Source organism: Pyxicephalus adspersus, chromosome 10 (assembly GCF_032062135.1).
Source record: "Pyxicephalus adspersus chromosome 10, UCB_Pads_2.0, whole genome shotgun sequence".
Lineage (NCBI taxonomy): Eukaryota > Metazoa > Chordata > Amphibia > Anura > Pyxicephalidae > Pyxicephalus > Pyxicephalus adspersus.
The window spans coordinates 6,523,385-6,535,847 of record NC_092867.1 but is presented as its reverse complement, the minus strand read 5'-3'; the positions used below and the strand labels follow the sequence as shown (position 1 = coordinate 6,535,847).

The window sequence follows — 12,463 nt, the reverse complement described above, 5'->3', positions numbered from 1 at the left end:
TTCAAACTTTATTATACTCATACTATTTATATTATACTGTAAAATAAATTTTCATGAAAAACAATGTACCGCTTTTAGACATAAAAAACTGGAAAGAAATGAACCGCTAGGGAGGTTAATAAAGATGTGAAGTGGTGATATTGCACTATTAATGGTTTGTTAGGCTGGGGGGGTCATAATCTATGGGCCCTCTCTATCTTCATGGGTGCTTTGACTCCCAAGGAATTAGGAAGGGTGATGGAACAAAGCTTCTCCAATTCTAAAGGCTTATATGACTCAGGTACACCAATGATGGGCAAATTATTGCGGCATGCTCTATTTTCCATATCTGTAACTTTTTCCTGCAATTGCAAGTCCTGATCACTCATCTGCTGCTGTTGTGTATGGGTAGACAATAAATCATCTTCTAAATCGCTAATACGTTATTACATACTTTGTAGCTCTTCTCCATGTTTAGTGACAATTTCTGCCATAGGCTATAAGTGCTGTTGTAATGCCTCTTTAATATCCTGTATTAGAGTAGGCTTGAGATGTTGAGAGATCTCCATGGCCAGTTTAGTATATTCTAATGTAGTACAAGAATGCACAGAAGACTGTCCTATCTGGACTGGAGGACCCATCTGCCTGATCCTGCATGTCGTTGGCCTGTGTAGTCTTCTTCCCTGCCTGCTTCTGCTGGGATCTCCTGGAAGACTGTGAGCCTGGAATAATAATTTAATTTATAATGAAAATAATAAATAATTTTTATGCCAATAAAAGAATAATAAAATTAAACCGTTTTTATACATACTTATTGTAAACCTATGGTGCCTTTCTAGAAGCCTATCTCTTCTCTCTCCGTTCTTTCTAATATAGTACAATTTTTGATACTGAAGGTTTCCGCACCCAAACCAATTTGATTGGGATACCATACCTAAAATATACGACTGATGTTCGGCTAACTATATATCTTTATTAGTCTTAATGTTCATTATTTTGATTGTATTGGTCATCCAACATATTTCAGAGGTCACTCCACCATTCATTCATGGGGGCTTAAATAGTTCATGATAGGAAACCTACTGCTGTCTTGCAAGCAAATGATTGATTCACAAACAAATATTAAATGTAATTAAATCCTTCCCTGCCAGAATTCTATATAACAATTCAGTTATGAAATAACTTTACTTCCAAATCAGATTGTGAAACTATATAGGTTGTGTGTTTTGATAGCTTAGTTTGAGGAAATGTGCCAAGATAAAAGCAGCACATGAAAATTATCAGTGAACTGTCACCTCTAATATGAGCAGGGAAATTCAACAAGTCAACAATGACCGCATGGCTGCCAGCTGTGGAATCCAATAGCCAGGGGCATATAGCTAGGAGTGTACAATGCAAACCTTATCTCCCAATATAAATCACAACCATATGTCCAGTCGCCACAAGTCCAGTTGTTAAAGAGTGCTATTTGATTTTAAAGGGCAGTTCTGGGTAGGCATATGTTGTTGTTTTTTTTTTTCTTTTTTATGTGGTTGTTTTGGCTGTGAGTGTTCTGAACATTTTGCCAAATAATTTTCTTGGCCCTAGATCCTTATACTGCAATAATCAACAGGACAAATGGAGAGAGTACATTTCAGCAATGAAAACAAAAACAGTAAAAAAAAAAAAAAAAAAAAACCCTGACTAGAGAAAAAAAAAGAAAATCTGGGCTCAAGGCCAAGACCATTGTACAAGGATTGATGGAACAAAAGTGACCTTGCTTATAGAAGAACAAACCGTGAACGCTCTACTCCAATCTGGATGGCCAATTCAATATACTAGGATAAGAATAGCCATCTATTTCAATAAGACGCTTATCTTCGCTGCATTTAAATATCACATCTTTGAACAAGCACCACTGGTCCATCAATTCATATTTAGGGCTCGTGTTGAGGTCACATTGGACCAAGAATTGGGGTTCCTATTCACCCCAAAGCTGTTCAGCAGAGTTGGTGTGCAGTCTATTCAACTTCCTTCATGTCAAGTTTGTCAAACCATGTCTGAATATGACCAGGTCTTCCCAAACCCCTACCACATGTTTATTAAATGTACAGTTGTTTATTATATTCTGCATTCTACAGTATTACCAGTTCTTGAATGGAAATGGCTGAACTCAATCATTTACAATGGTGTCAATTAAATTTGGCCATATGGTATACTTGTGTATAGAATATTACTCCAGTAGTGTGTAGTGGTCTTTTACCAAACCTGACATACAAACCATTTCTTCTGAAAAGCAGTATTTGTTGTATCTGTTGTAATTTCCAAGGAATAGCAGTCTTGTTTTCAGTTTTTCCTATGGTTTCCTATGAACAGAGAACAGCTCAAGCCCTATCCCCTGAGGCATGTAAAGCTTGGACCAAGCCATGTTCTGGTCAAACCAAAAACATCTACAACTATGGCTGGCTTCCACCAAATGCCAGATAGCTGTGATGATAGGTTCACTTCTAATGTGAGGGAACACTAGACAAAAAATATCTAGAATTATGTTGGAAGGACCAATAGGAGAAGTTTGTCCTTACTTTGTCTAAATAGAAGAGTGCTTTGTTTCTGTCCATTTTATACTTGTAGATGCCTGATTGCTATGAAATGTTAAAATGGACAAGGACAGTGACCTTTGCTAACATTAAAAAACCCCTCCAACCCAATAAATTTATTGTCCAGATAGGCTCCAAACAATGTTCAGGTCAGTGAATATTTAAAGGGCTTGTTACAATCAATGTTTCTCAATTTATTTAAATATCAGGATCTGGTACTTACCCCTCTTGCTGAACCATGGTCAGTCTGAAATCCAGTCATTTTTTCAACAGAGACAAGAGTAATCTCACTTTCATTTCTACCTCCATTGTAACTGAAAAGAATATGGATTTTGTAAGTCTCAATAAGCACCCTGTTTTTTAAATCTGTTGCAAATTTTCAAACTTTCTGTTGCAGATCAACAACATCACGCCTCTGCCTCACAATAACCACAGTCTTGCCAGTCTCCAGCTCCCAATTACTAGCTCCCTCATTTGGTAATTGGACTTTGATCTTGGGCTTATTAGAGAGCCCAGAGATGGCCAACTGAAGGTCAACCAAGCAGAAAAGCAGAAGATAATGTTGTCAAGCTGCAACATAAATGGCTGTTTTTGGCAGATCTGTAGGAAGCTTTGCAACTGTGAAGGGAAATAGCAATATTTTTCCTTGATTTTTGGTAAAATTATATATATATATATATATATTTATTTATTTATTTTTTTTTTTATTTTTTTTTTTTTTTAAATAGGCAGCTAGACCAGAGTGGGCACTTAATTTGTGCTCTAGAAATCTTCTACAGAATGCCCATTCTGAATGTAGCCAACCCTCACATGTCTAAGCCCTGATCAAGATGGGTATGTAGAACAGAGATTTGTTGGATATCTATTTTTTCATGCTAAAAAGGGGGAAAGAAGATGGTCAACAACACTTTTGGGGCTTTGTTTTTTCTAACATACCCATTCGTTTTTTAAAGCAACCTCTTAACTATATCATATCAACCAATCAAAATATTTACAAAAATCCTGATCTGGTGTCACCAATATATTTGTGTGAAGGCTGGAACAGTTAAATTAGTTAATCTCCTTTGGTTGCTGTCCTGAGGACCCTTGTCGTTGTTTGGCTTATGTTTAGGGGCTTATGATATTATAAAGTGGGGAAAGTTTGTACACAAACGTACCTGAGAGAAATTTGAACATTAATCACTCCTGCTACCCCCCTGAAATATTCCAATGAGGATGCTTGGGCAATCACTGAAAAAGAAGAATCTTCTCCTGTCACAATCTTTGTGTTATAGTTAACTGTGAGCTGGAAAGAGAAAAATGAGAATCAGCTTACTGTACCAGTATACAAATAACATGTTGCTCTATTATTGTCACAAGTGTTTATTGACCAAGAAGTGCTGCTGGTGCATTCGTTGTTGCCATCACTGACAACAATGCTGACAACTGTTCTCATTGCTGGAGAGTAAGCTGTATCCGATGACCAACAGTGCAGGGATCTCCCTGCTTCTTTCACCTTTTCTGCTTCATCCATTCTTTAGATCGAAGATTCCTCAAAATCTCCTGTGTTTTTTGTCCAGGGGTGCCTGGGTCACAAGGTCCGTTGAACAAAATGACCAATTCTTCTTCATTTAGCTGGAGCTCCAGCTAACTCCAGCTGATTTAGTGGATGACTTACTTTTGCAAAATATGACAATATATAATCTTAATAAAAAAGAACTGAAGTATTGAATAGATCTGCTTAAAAAGCAGGCGCCTCTCTCCCACACATGCGGGCAGTTCTGACCCTGGGCACACATGCTCTTCCAAGTTTTATCAGTTTTGGCCTGCCTGCCAGCCAATCAGTAAATAGCCACTTAATTATTCCTGGCTATTTAGCTCTCTACTCTGTCTCTACTAGGGCCGAGTCCCTAGTTCTGCTGAGCTAGTTCCTGTACACCTTTTGCCTAATTCAGTGTTTCCCCAGTCCAGCTTCTGCCTTAACCCCTTGTTGTCAAGTCTGTTGTTTCCAAACCTTTTCCCTTGTGTTCTTCTCTGTCTGCGGTTGTTTCTGTTTCACATGTGCCTCCTGTTGCTTCCAGTGTCTCCTGTGTTCTCTGTGTCCTCAGTGGCCCCTGTGCCACTAGTGTCTATTACCTGGATCCCTGGTATTGACCCTTGCCTTGTGACCTGACCCCTCTTACTTGCTGCCTGCCTTGACCCTGGCCTTCCATGACAATTCTTCCGGTTAGTGATTTGGTACCGTGTATCATCCTGCTCACACTGGTGTGCCAAAGGACTGCAACCTGGAAGTAACCGGCAGTGCAACATCCTCACCACCGGAGGCTCTGGAGAAGACCTGGTTACTGTTTAGACTCTGTACCTTGGTCCTTCTTAGGGCTCACACCATTTGCAAGCTGTAGTCTCCCCAAACATGACACTGATAGTGATAATAATAATAGTAAAAACGAATTTTTTCTTTTACAAGAATAAGGTTTGCTTGTGCAAATAACTTGAATATATTTAGGCAGAAAGATTACTTTTAGTTATATTGCCTATTTTACCTGAACAAAAGGTCTGCCAGTTCCTTAGATGATGAATTTATAATCCCCAAAACATGGACGAAATTCCTTTCTCTGTACTAAAAATGTATTGGCTTTGTTAATGCCCACATTGAAAACCTCACTGCTATTCTGGAGTACAGAGACCTGGGCATTAATCCCCATGGTATTAATTATTTGTCTATACAGATTCAGAGCTTCAATTGCTGCTGATGTAGCCTGATAAAAAACACAATGAATAGATTAAAAATGTACAGTAAAAATATAAAAAAATAGGGTTATATAGTCATTTTTTTGGATGTAGCATGGAAAGGTTTAGACCCTTTGAGTTTTTATTAGTTTCATTGTCCCCTTTATTTCTTATAGTGTACCGAGACAGAAAGTGAAGGATAATTCTAAATACCTTTTAGAGTTGACCTCAAATCATAAGGTGGAAGGAAATTTTCTACCTGGGTAACTGTTCCAGATACAACTACCTAAGAAGAGCCTCAATTTCTTTTCATGTACCCGGGACATTGAATGGACATTCTGCAATGATATAGACCGCAAAAAGACCTGTTAGGTGTTTTATCCTTGCTCTTAAATTCTAATTTTAACCTTTTTTATTTTTGTTTTGCAAATCAATATTGACCCGTGAAAGAAAATCCAGAGAATCCTGAGAAAAATCCCAGAATATTGCAACCTTATCTGTAAATTTGTTCCATGTGAATTAATATCTATCAAAGTCAGTGACAGACAGTAAACTAGCATTTCCAGAAAAGAGATTCATGTGTTTCCCTCAACTGTGACCCATTTCACCAGCGTTGGCACTTATTGATAAATCTGGTATTGCAGCAAAATGCTGTACCTGTACAAAATGTTATACCTGTCTATGACAACCATTGTCATTCATTCATTTTCAAAAGACTTTGGTCCCCCCAGCACTGAAAACAGCAGCACAAAATCTGAGTAATTTTTGCTATTTCAGTTTGGCCATAATTACATAGTAAATTTTTGTTACCTGTGAAGAGTAAAATCCCCCTCTTGAAGTAAGTTGACCACACAGTCATTTTGCTATCATGATCATTGTGGTTAATAAATCTTGACTGGGGTTAGGGTATTTTGTCAAGCTTATTAGCACATAGGATGTGATCACAACATCTCCTAAACCTGATACTGAGAAATACCGATATATTTTTATCACAATTGAGTTGTCGTTCCTACAATAGAGTGTGTCACCTAGGAGTGAAAAAATAGGTCTCAGTTGTTATGCATGAAATTTGAAAAAAGTGGAGACTGTATCATCAATGCCACCCAGAAGTGTACAATTTTAGTGAATGGAGTACTGACAGGCAGTAGCAGCAGGAGGAGGTGGTGGGCCCTAAGACGGAGCATGGACCGCATTGGTAACTGGCATCTAGAGCTGGGTGTGGTGCATCATCAATGCTACCCAGAAGTGTACAATTTTAGTGAACGGAGTACTGACAGGCGGCAGCAGCAACAGCAGCAGGAGGAGGTGGTGGGCCCTGAGACGGAGTGGGGACTGCATTGGTAACTGGCATCCAGAGCTGGGTGTAGTGCATCATCAATGCCACCCAGAAGTGTACAATTTTAGTGAATACAGTACTGACAGGCGGCAGCAGCAGGAGGAGGAGACGGGCCCTGAGACAGAGCGGGGACCGCATTGGTAACTGGCATCTAGAGCTGTATGGTGTAGTCCATCGACAATGCCACCCAGCAGTGTGTAAACATAGAAGGGTAGAATATCTGTGGTGCCGGAAGCGGTAGGAAGGTAGACGATATTGCTAGTTTGCATCATGAAGTAGATGATATGCATGCCAACCCTCAATCTTACAATACTTAGCTGAAAATTAGGCAAAGGTACCTATCAGTGTGGTAGTACTGGAGGTTTTCACCTGCAGTTTGTCAGCCTCCCGGAAGCAGCAGAGATGTAAAGTATATTGCTAGCTGGCACAATGGCAAGCATGACATTGGCGATGAATGCCACCCTTGGACGTTGCAATACCTAGCGGAAAAATTCAACCGAGGCAGGCTCAGCTGATGGGGTGTTGGGGATAGCCAGCCACAGACTCAGCACAGGAGCAGTTTTGGTTCACAGAGGCATCTTGGTTGGCCAGTGAGTACTTGTGTCAGTCAATCAGTGACATCTGCAGAGGGGATATGATAGTTGTTAGTAACCCACCTTTCATTCGTTTTCAAAAAATGATCAGTTGTCCGTGACTGCTCCTCCAGCGACACTGAAAGTTCTTTCGGACAGAACACTGGATGCCGGGCATAAAAGAAGCTTTATGGCATACTGTGCCAACTGCGGACAGATTTCAAGCCAGTTGACCCAAAAATGAATGGCATCACTACTGTCAGGACAGGCATCCTCCTCGTAACTGCTGTCACCACCACCACCAGCCAGAAAAGAGCACACGTAATCGTGCACCATGCACTTTATCTGTTTTTGATGGTTATGCCCCTGCACTTCACTTGTTTGAGGTGGCCCCATCAGGTTTCGCCAGGCATCCAGAAAATCCCCCCCTGCCATGGCCTACACTTTTGGATGTGTGTGGCCAGTTTCCACTATTGCTGCTGCCACCACTACAGGAGGATACAGTGGAGTCAGTGTCCACCTGAGCTCCCTGTGTGGAATGTGGTGCGTGCAACTCCTTACACAGCCGGTCGCATAGTATTCTGTTTAGGCGGGTCACCTTTTCTTTCTCTTGTGCCAGGTTGTGTACAAAGCGTGACATTTTGTCTTTGTAGTGGTGATCCAGAAGGGTGGCCATCCAGTAATCACCCCAGTTTTTGATGCTGCAAATGAGGGAGTCCCTCCGTAGGCATCACAACATGTGGACAGGTTTGGTTTGTGGTTCTTGCGCACGTGGGAAAGCAGGGATGTTGTACCCAAATGTGATTCAGCCTGTCCTCTGTGGATGTGCCTGTGGCACAGGATGCAGATTGCTACGCACCCATCATAGTCTTTCAGCGTGAAAAAGGACCACACTGGAGAGGTGTGTGCAACCACTCTGTTGCTCTTTCTCTTTGCCAGCCTCTTCGTCTGCTGGGTGCCCTGCGTCTGCTGCAGCTCCACCTCCCCCACGGTCCCATTGTCTCTGACTCTTCCCCTGCTTTTGCCCACCCCTCTGTCTCTTCTTTGGGACTCACATGAGGCAGATTGGCGGCCCCTTCCATCCCCAGTCTTTTGCTGCTGCCTTTCCTCTACGTCTATTTCGGAACTGCTGCTAGTCCCCACACGCACCTGTGGTTCCCAGGTGACATCACGGTCATCATCAGCCTCATATTCATCTAAGCCAACATCTGCAAATATAGCCACTAATCCAGAACCCTCGCCCAGAAAATGCTGACTACACTCTTTAAGGGTCTCAAAGTCTGCCTCCTGCTCTGAAATTCGCAGAGATTCGTCAGATCCTTAGGCTGTTCATCCAACAATAAGGGAGAGTCATTAGGAGGTACAGGCACATTAGCCACGCTAACTCCTGTCTTTGCTCCTGTCACGGCTGTGCTGGTTGCTGCTGCAGAAAAAGAGCCTGCTGCACTTGAAGCCCCCGAGACCCAGTCTACAATACTCTTATGACGTGGCTGTATGATTGTATTCCGCCCTCTCAATACATCTACTAGCGTACTGGTGCTCCGCACACATCTCAGACTTGTGTGAGCACTTATGGTGCTGTTTCCAACAGTTTGCTGCTGCTGCTGCTGCTGCTGTGTAGTACAGTAGTAGACTCCCAGGGAGTATGGCCCCTGCCCAACGCCACACCTTCCCGAGTCTACTGCTCATCAATTACTTATTCGGGCAAAAATGCACCTGTACCAAACTTTTTTTTGGTAAATAGGAAGAGGTATCAAACACTGAAATATCTGTATTTTTTATATAAAAAGACAATTTTTTTTTTTTTTTTACTAAACGGTCTTCTTTGGTAAATAGCAAGCGGTATGCGGTATCAAACACTGAAGTATCTGTATTTTTTTAAATAGTAGGACAGAATTTTTTTTTTTTTACCCAATGGTCTGCTTTGGCCAATACTTTTACTTGTAAAGATCTGATCAGTCTTTTCTAAACTGGTTAAAAGAGAGGAACCCTTAAAACTTTGTCCTAGTGAACCACTGCTAAAAAATACATTAGGAAAATGTCCCTTACTTTGATAGTCATTGTGAAAATGTCCCTTTTACCCAGGTTGTTTGAATTCTATTCATATAGAGAGGTAAAAGATTATGATTGTGGCCCTGCCATGTGACATTAGACCCTGAACTGTGCAGACACACCTATCAGATGGGAGGACATAACGAAGGAATTGCCCACACCAGCCCATGAAATAGCCTTTGAGTCAATTGTCCAATTACTTTGGAGCCCCTGACTTTAGTTCCTCACTTTTTTATGCAATTTTTTTGTTCAACCCACTGAATTAAAGCTTGAAAGTCTGAGTTGTTTCATTTAAAATTATTTGTGATAATGTACAGAAACAAAATGAAGTTGTTTCTGTCCAAATATTTATAGACCTAACTGTCAATATCTATGTGTGTGTGTGTGTGTGTGTGTGTGTGTGTATGTATATATACATGGATACGAAGGGGGCTTCCCTGATCGCGCCTCTACTTGTTCATGGAGCGGTTCACATGACTTGCAGAAGAAATCTCTTTAATGACCAAGACAAACTCAGCATTGAGGATTTATAATTACTTACATTAAAGGTCATACTCTAAAACCTGGAAGTGTGTTGGCTAAAATTTCATCCTAAAGTGAGAGCCATTGGTCCATCAATTTATATTGGACTTCAAAGCTTATGAATGAAGAGAACTGAATAAGGTCAGGGGATGAGGTTGGAAGAGAAGGACCTACTTCACTGTTCCGGCTCACTTTTACTCATTTCAGTCTCAGAGATATCTTCATTCTTTAACGGAAAGATTGACTATATTCTTGCTGATGTCTCTGATTTTATTGAATGGATAGACTGCCTCTTAAGTAATGCCTCTGGTTTTTAGCAAATTTATAGATTTCATACTTGGTGATCTCAGTGGTCTCATGTGTCTCAATAGACCTATGCAAAACATGAAACTATTTGTTCCATTAGAACAGTTCTAATGAGCAAATTCCATGGCAACTCCAGGGTTCCTCCAGAGGTTGCTAGTGGTTCCTTGAGCATTTTGTGTCTCTCGGACTGGTTGAACAGACAGACAAGGGTCTTTTTGGATATATGTACCATTCTTCCTTCTGGTCAGCAATAAAATAAGCATTCCTCCTATGGACCACTACAGTTTGGATGTGGTGAGTTTAAATACACACTGACTCCTAATTTACCTTGGAATGGTAAGATTTTCCAAATGTGGTTTCTTTCTCTATATTGCCCAGACTGAAATAGTTACTGTAATACAGTGTTTCTCATCCAGGGTTTCTCCAGAGGTTGCTGGGGTTTTTTTGAGCAATAAGCAGTTTGTTCCTCTCAGGTCAGTTTAAGTTTGACCGATTCCTGAAACTCAACCTGGATAAAACAGAACTCATCATCACCCCCCCCTCAAATTCCAAATTTCGGGGCAGGGTCCTCTCCTCCTGTATCACTGTCTGTAGTAGTCTGTCATTTGCAATCCCTATTTAATGTACAGTGCTGCGTAATATGTTGGCGCTATATAAATCCTGTTTATTAATAATAATAATAATAAAGTGACACCAATGATCTTTTCAGCTATCTGTAAGGATGACATTCTTCTCAATGGTCAGCAAAGTAAGATGAAATCTTCCCAATGACCACCACACTAATATACCGTGAATTGTGATAATAGTAATTATAGCAGTAGTTCCCTGAAGGTATGAAAGCTTTTTTTAGGGTTCCCACTGTAATACGGTCAAGAAACACTGTATTAGAATGATAGCTATCAGAAATCTATTCCTTCTTCATAAATACGTGCAAAACAACAAAATATCACACCATGGGGCTTTTAACTGAAAACACATTTTATTTCACAACCAATGATCTGTTTAAAACAGCAATAGTATGTGAACAAGGAAGACATAGAGAAACAATTTAAAAATTATCAAAAACCCATAAAATCAGCATTGTTTTTGAAAGATAGATTATTAAGTGATATTCTAAAAGGCTGATTAATATTTGAAACCTCTGTGTATAGTGTAGTCTGACATTGAAAGGCAGAAAAAATAATAATTGGGTCTAATTAATTATTATTAATATTATTTATTACATATCTAGTTCTTACACACCCTGGAAATATAATAATTAGAGATGTTGTATTTCTTTTTTTTCTATGTATCGGCTATAAGAACATTAATACTAAGGCTCTATTTATAAATTCAATCAAGAAATACCTGTTTTCTATTTGGACTCAAAGGAAAAATGTATAAATGGTGTATTCCAACTTTTTTGTTGTAACTTTACCTATTTTCCTTTAGCAGGATGACCACTTAATTAAAATAAAATTCATAAAATAAGCACTAAAAAATATTTAATAGTTGCCTTGCCTAAAATCACTGCTTTGGTAAGAAAGAAGAACTTCTTTTTACAATCGTGTAGGAAATATTCATCTTTTAGACCATTTTACATCTCTTCCATTGTTTTTCCATCAGTTTTCAGTTTTGCAATTTTTTAGCTGCATCTAAAATCTACAAATATTTTGCTTTTTCCTAAGGCACTCGATTTCGGACTCAAGTTTCTTCTTTGTTCTGTGCCATCAGGGTTATTTGCTTTACTATAAAGAGAAAATAACACAACATATCAGTGATGGTGCTCATTTAGAGTCTGGAATCTGTCTTAAAATGAACCACATAAACATATAGATTTGTGTAATGAAAAGTACTTGACTATAAGCATCACCTGGTAGATGACAGCATGTACTAGTTATCTCAAATTGGACCCTAAGGGGATGCATAATAAATACTCCCAAATACCACCCACATCACAACATATTGCAACAGTATAATATTGTACTCGGAGGTCTACTAATTTATTGGTCTACCCCTAAATGGAACCTGTGAGAAAGGATAGATTTTCCTGTGTATTTGTCGAAGATCCCTTGAATTTTATAACAATTTGTTGACCAGAAATGTACATTATAGACAGCTTTTTGCAAATCAATGACTTTCAATGTAGAAGTCTCTATCTCTGAGAACCCGTTTTAGTATCTTAGGTTAGGTACACACTTGCAATGGTTCCCATCTGATAAATGGCTCAGGGTCGATATCGGGTGAGAATCCTGCATGTGTACAGTGCTTTGTCGTCCATCATCCAAAAGACTGTCTGGATTGATTAACGGACGATGGATGAGGAACAATCGTAATGGAAATGAAGGAGGGAGAGTGCAACATGGTGCCTCTCTGTCGTTCTTCCCCTTCCCTTTCCATAGAGCAGTACAGTGCTGCATCATGCATCATGC

The 12,463-nt window shown here is 39.8% G+C and overlaps 2 protein-coding genes across 2 annotated transcripts in view; both read right to left on the bottom strand.

Moving 5' to 3' along the window:
- The window catches only part of LOC140339897 (ovostatin-like), a 51,642-nt gene extending 42,277 nt beyond the window's left edge, over positions 1 to 9,365 (bottom strand). The window contains exons 1-4 of the mRNA XM_072424810.1: positions 9,347 to 9,365; positions 8,322 to 8,464; positions 3,713 to 3,840; positions 2,779 to 2,869 (exon numbers count right to left, since the gene is read on the bottom strand). Coding sequence (XP_072280911.1) covers positions 2,779 to 2,869; positions 3,713 to 3,840; positions 8,322 to 8,464; positions 9,347 to 9,365 — 381 coding nt within the window. The remainder of the gene's footprint in view (positions 1 to 2,778; positions 2,870 to 3,712; positions 3,841 to 8,321; positions 8,465 to 9,346) is intronic.
- A 1,647-nt stretch (positions 9,366 to 11,012) lies between these two features.
- Positions 11,013 to 12,463, bottom strand: part of LOC140339896 (alpha-2-macroglobulin-like protein 1) — a 41,408-nt gene continuing 39,957 nt past the window's right edge. Inside the window, exon 33 of the mRNA XM_072424809.1 lies at positions 11,013 to 11,779. Coding sequence (XP_072280910.1) covers positions 11,777 to 11,779 — 3 coding nt within the window. The 3' untranslated portion in view covers positions 11,013 to 11,776. The remainder of the gene's footprint in view (positions 11,780 to 12,463) is intronic.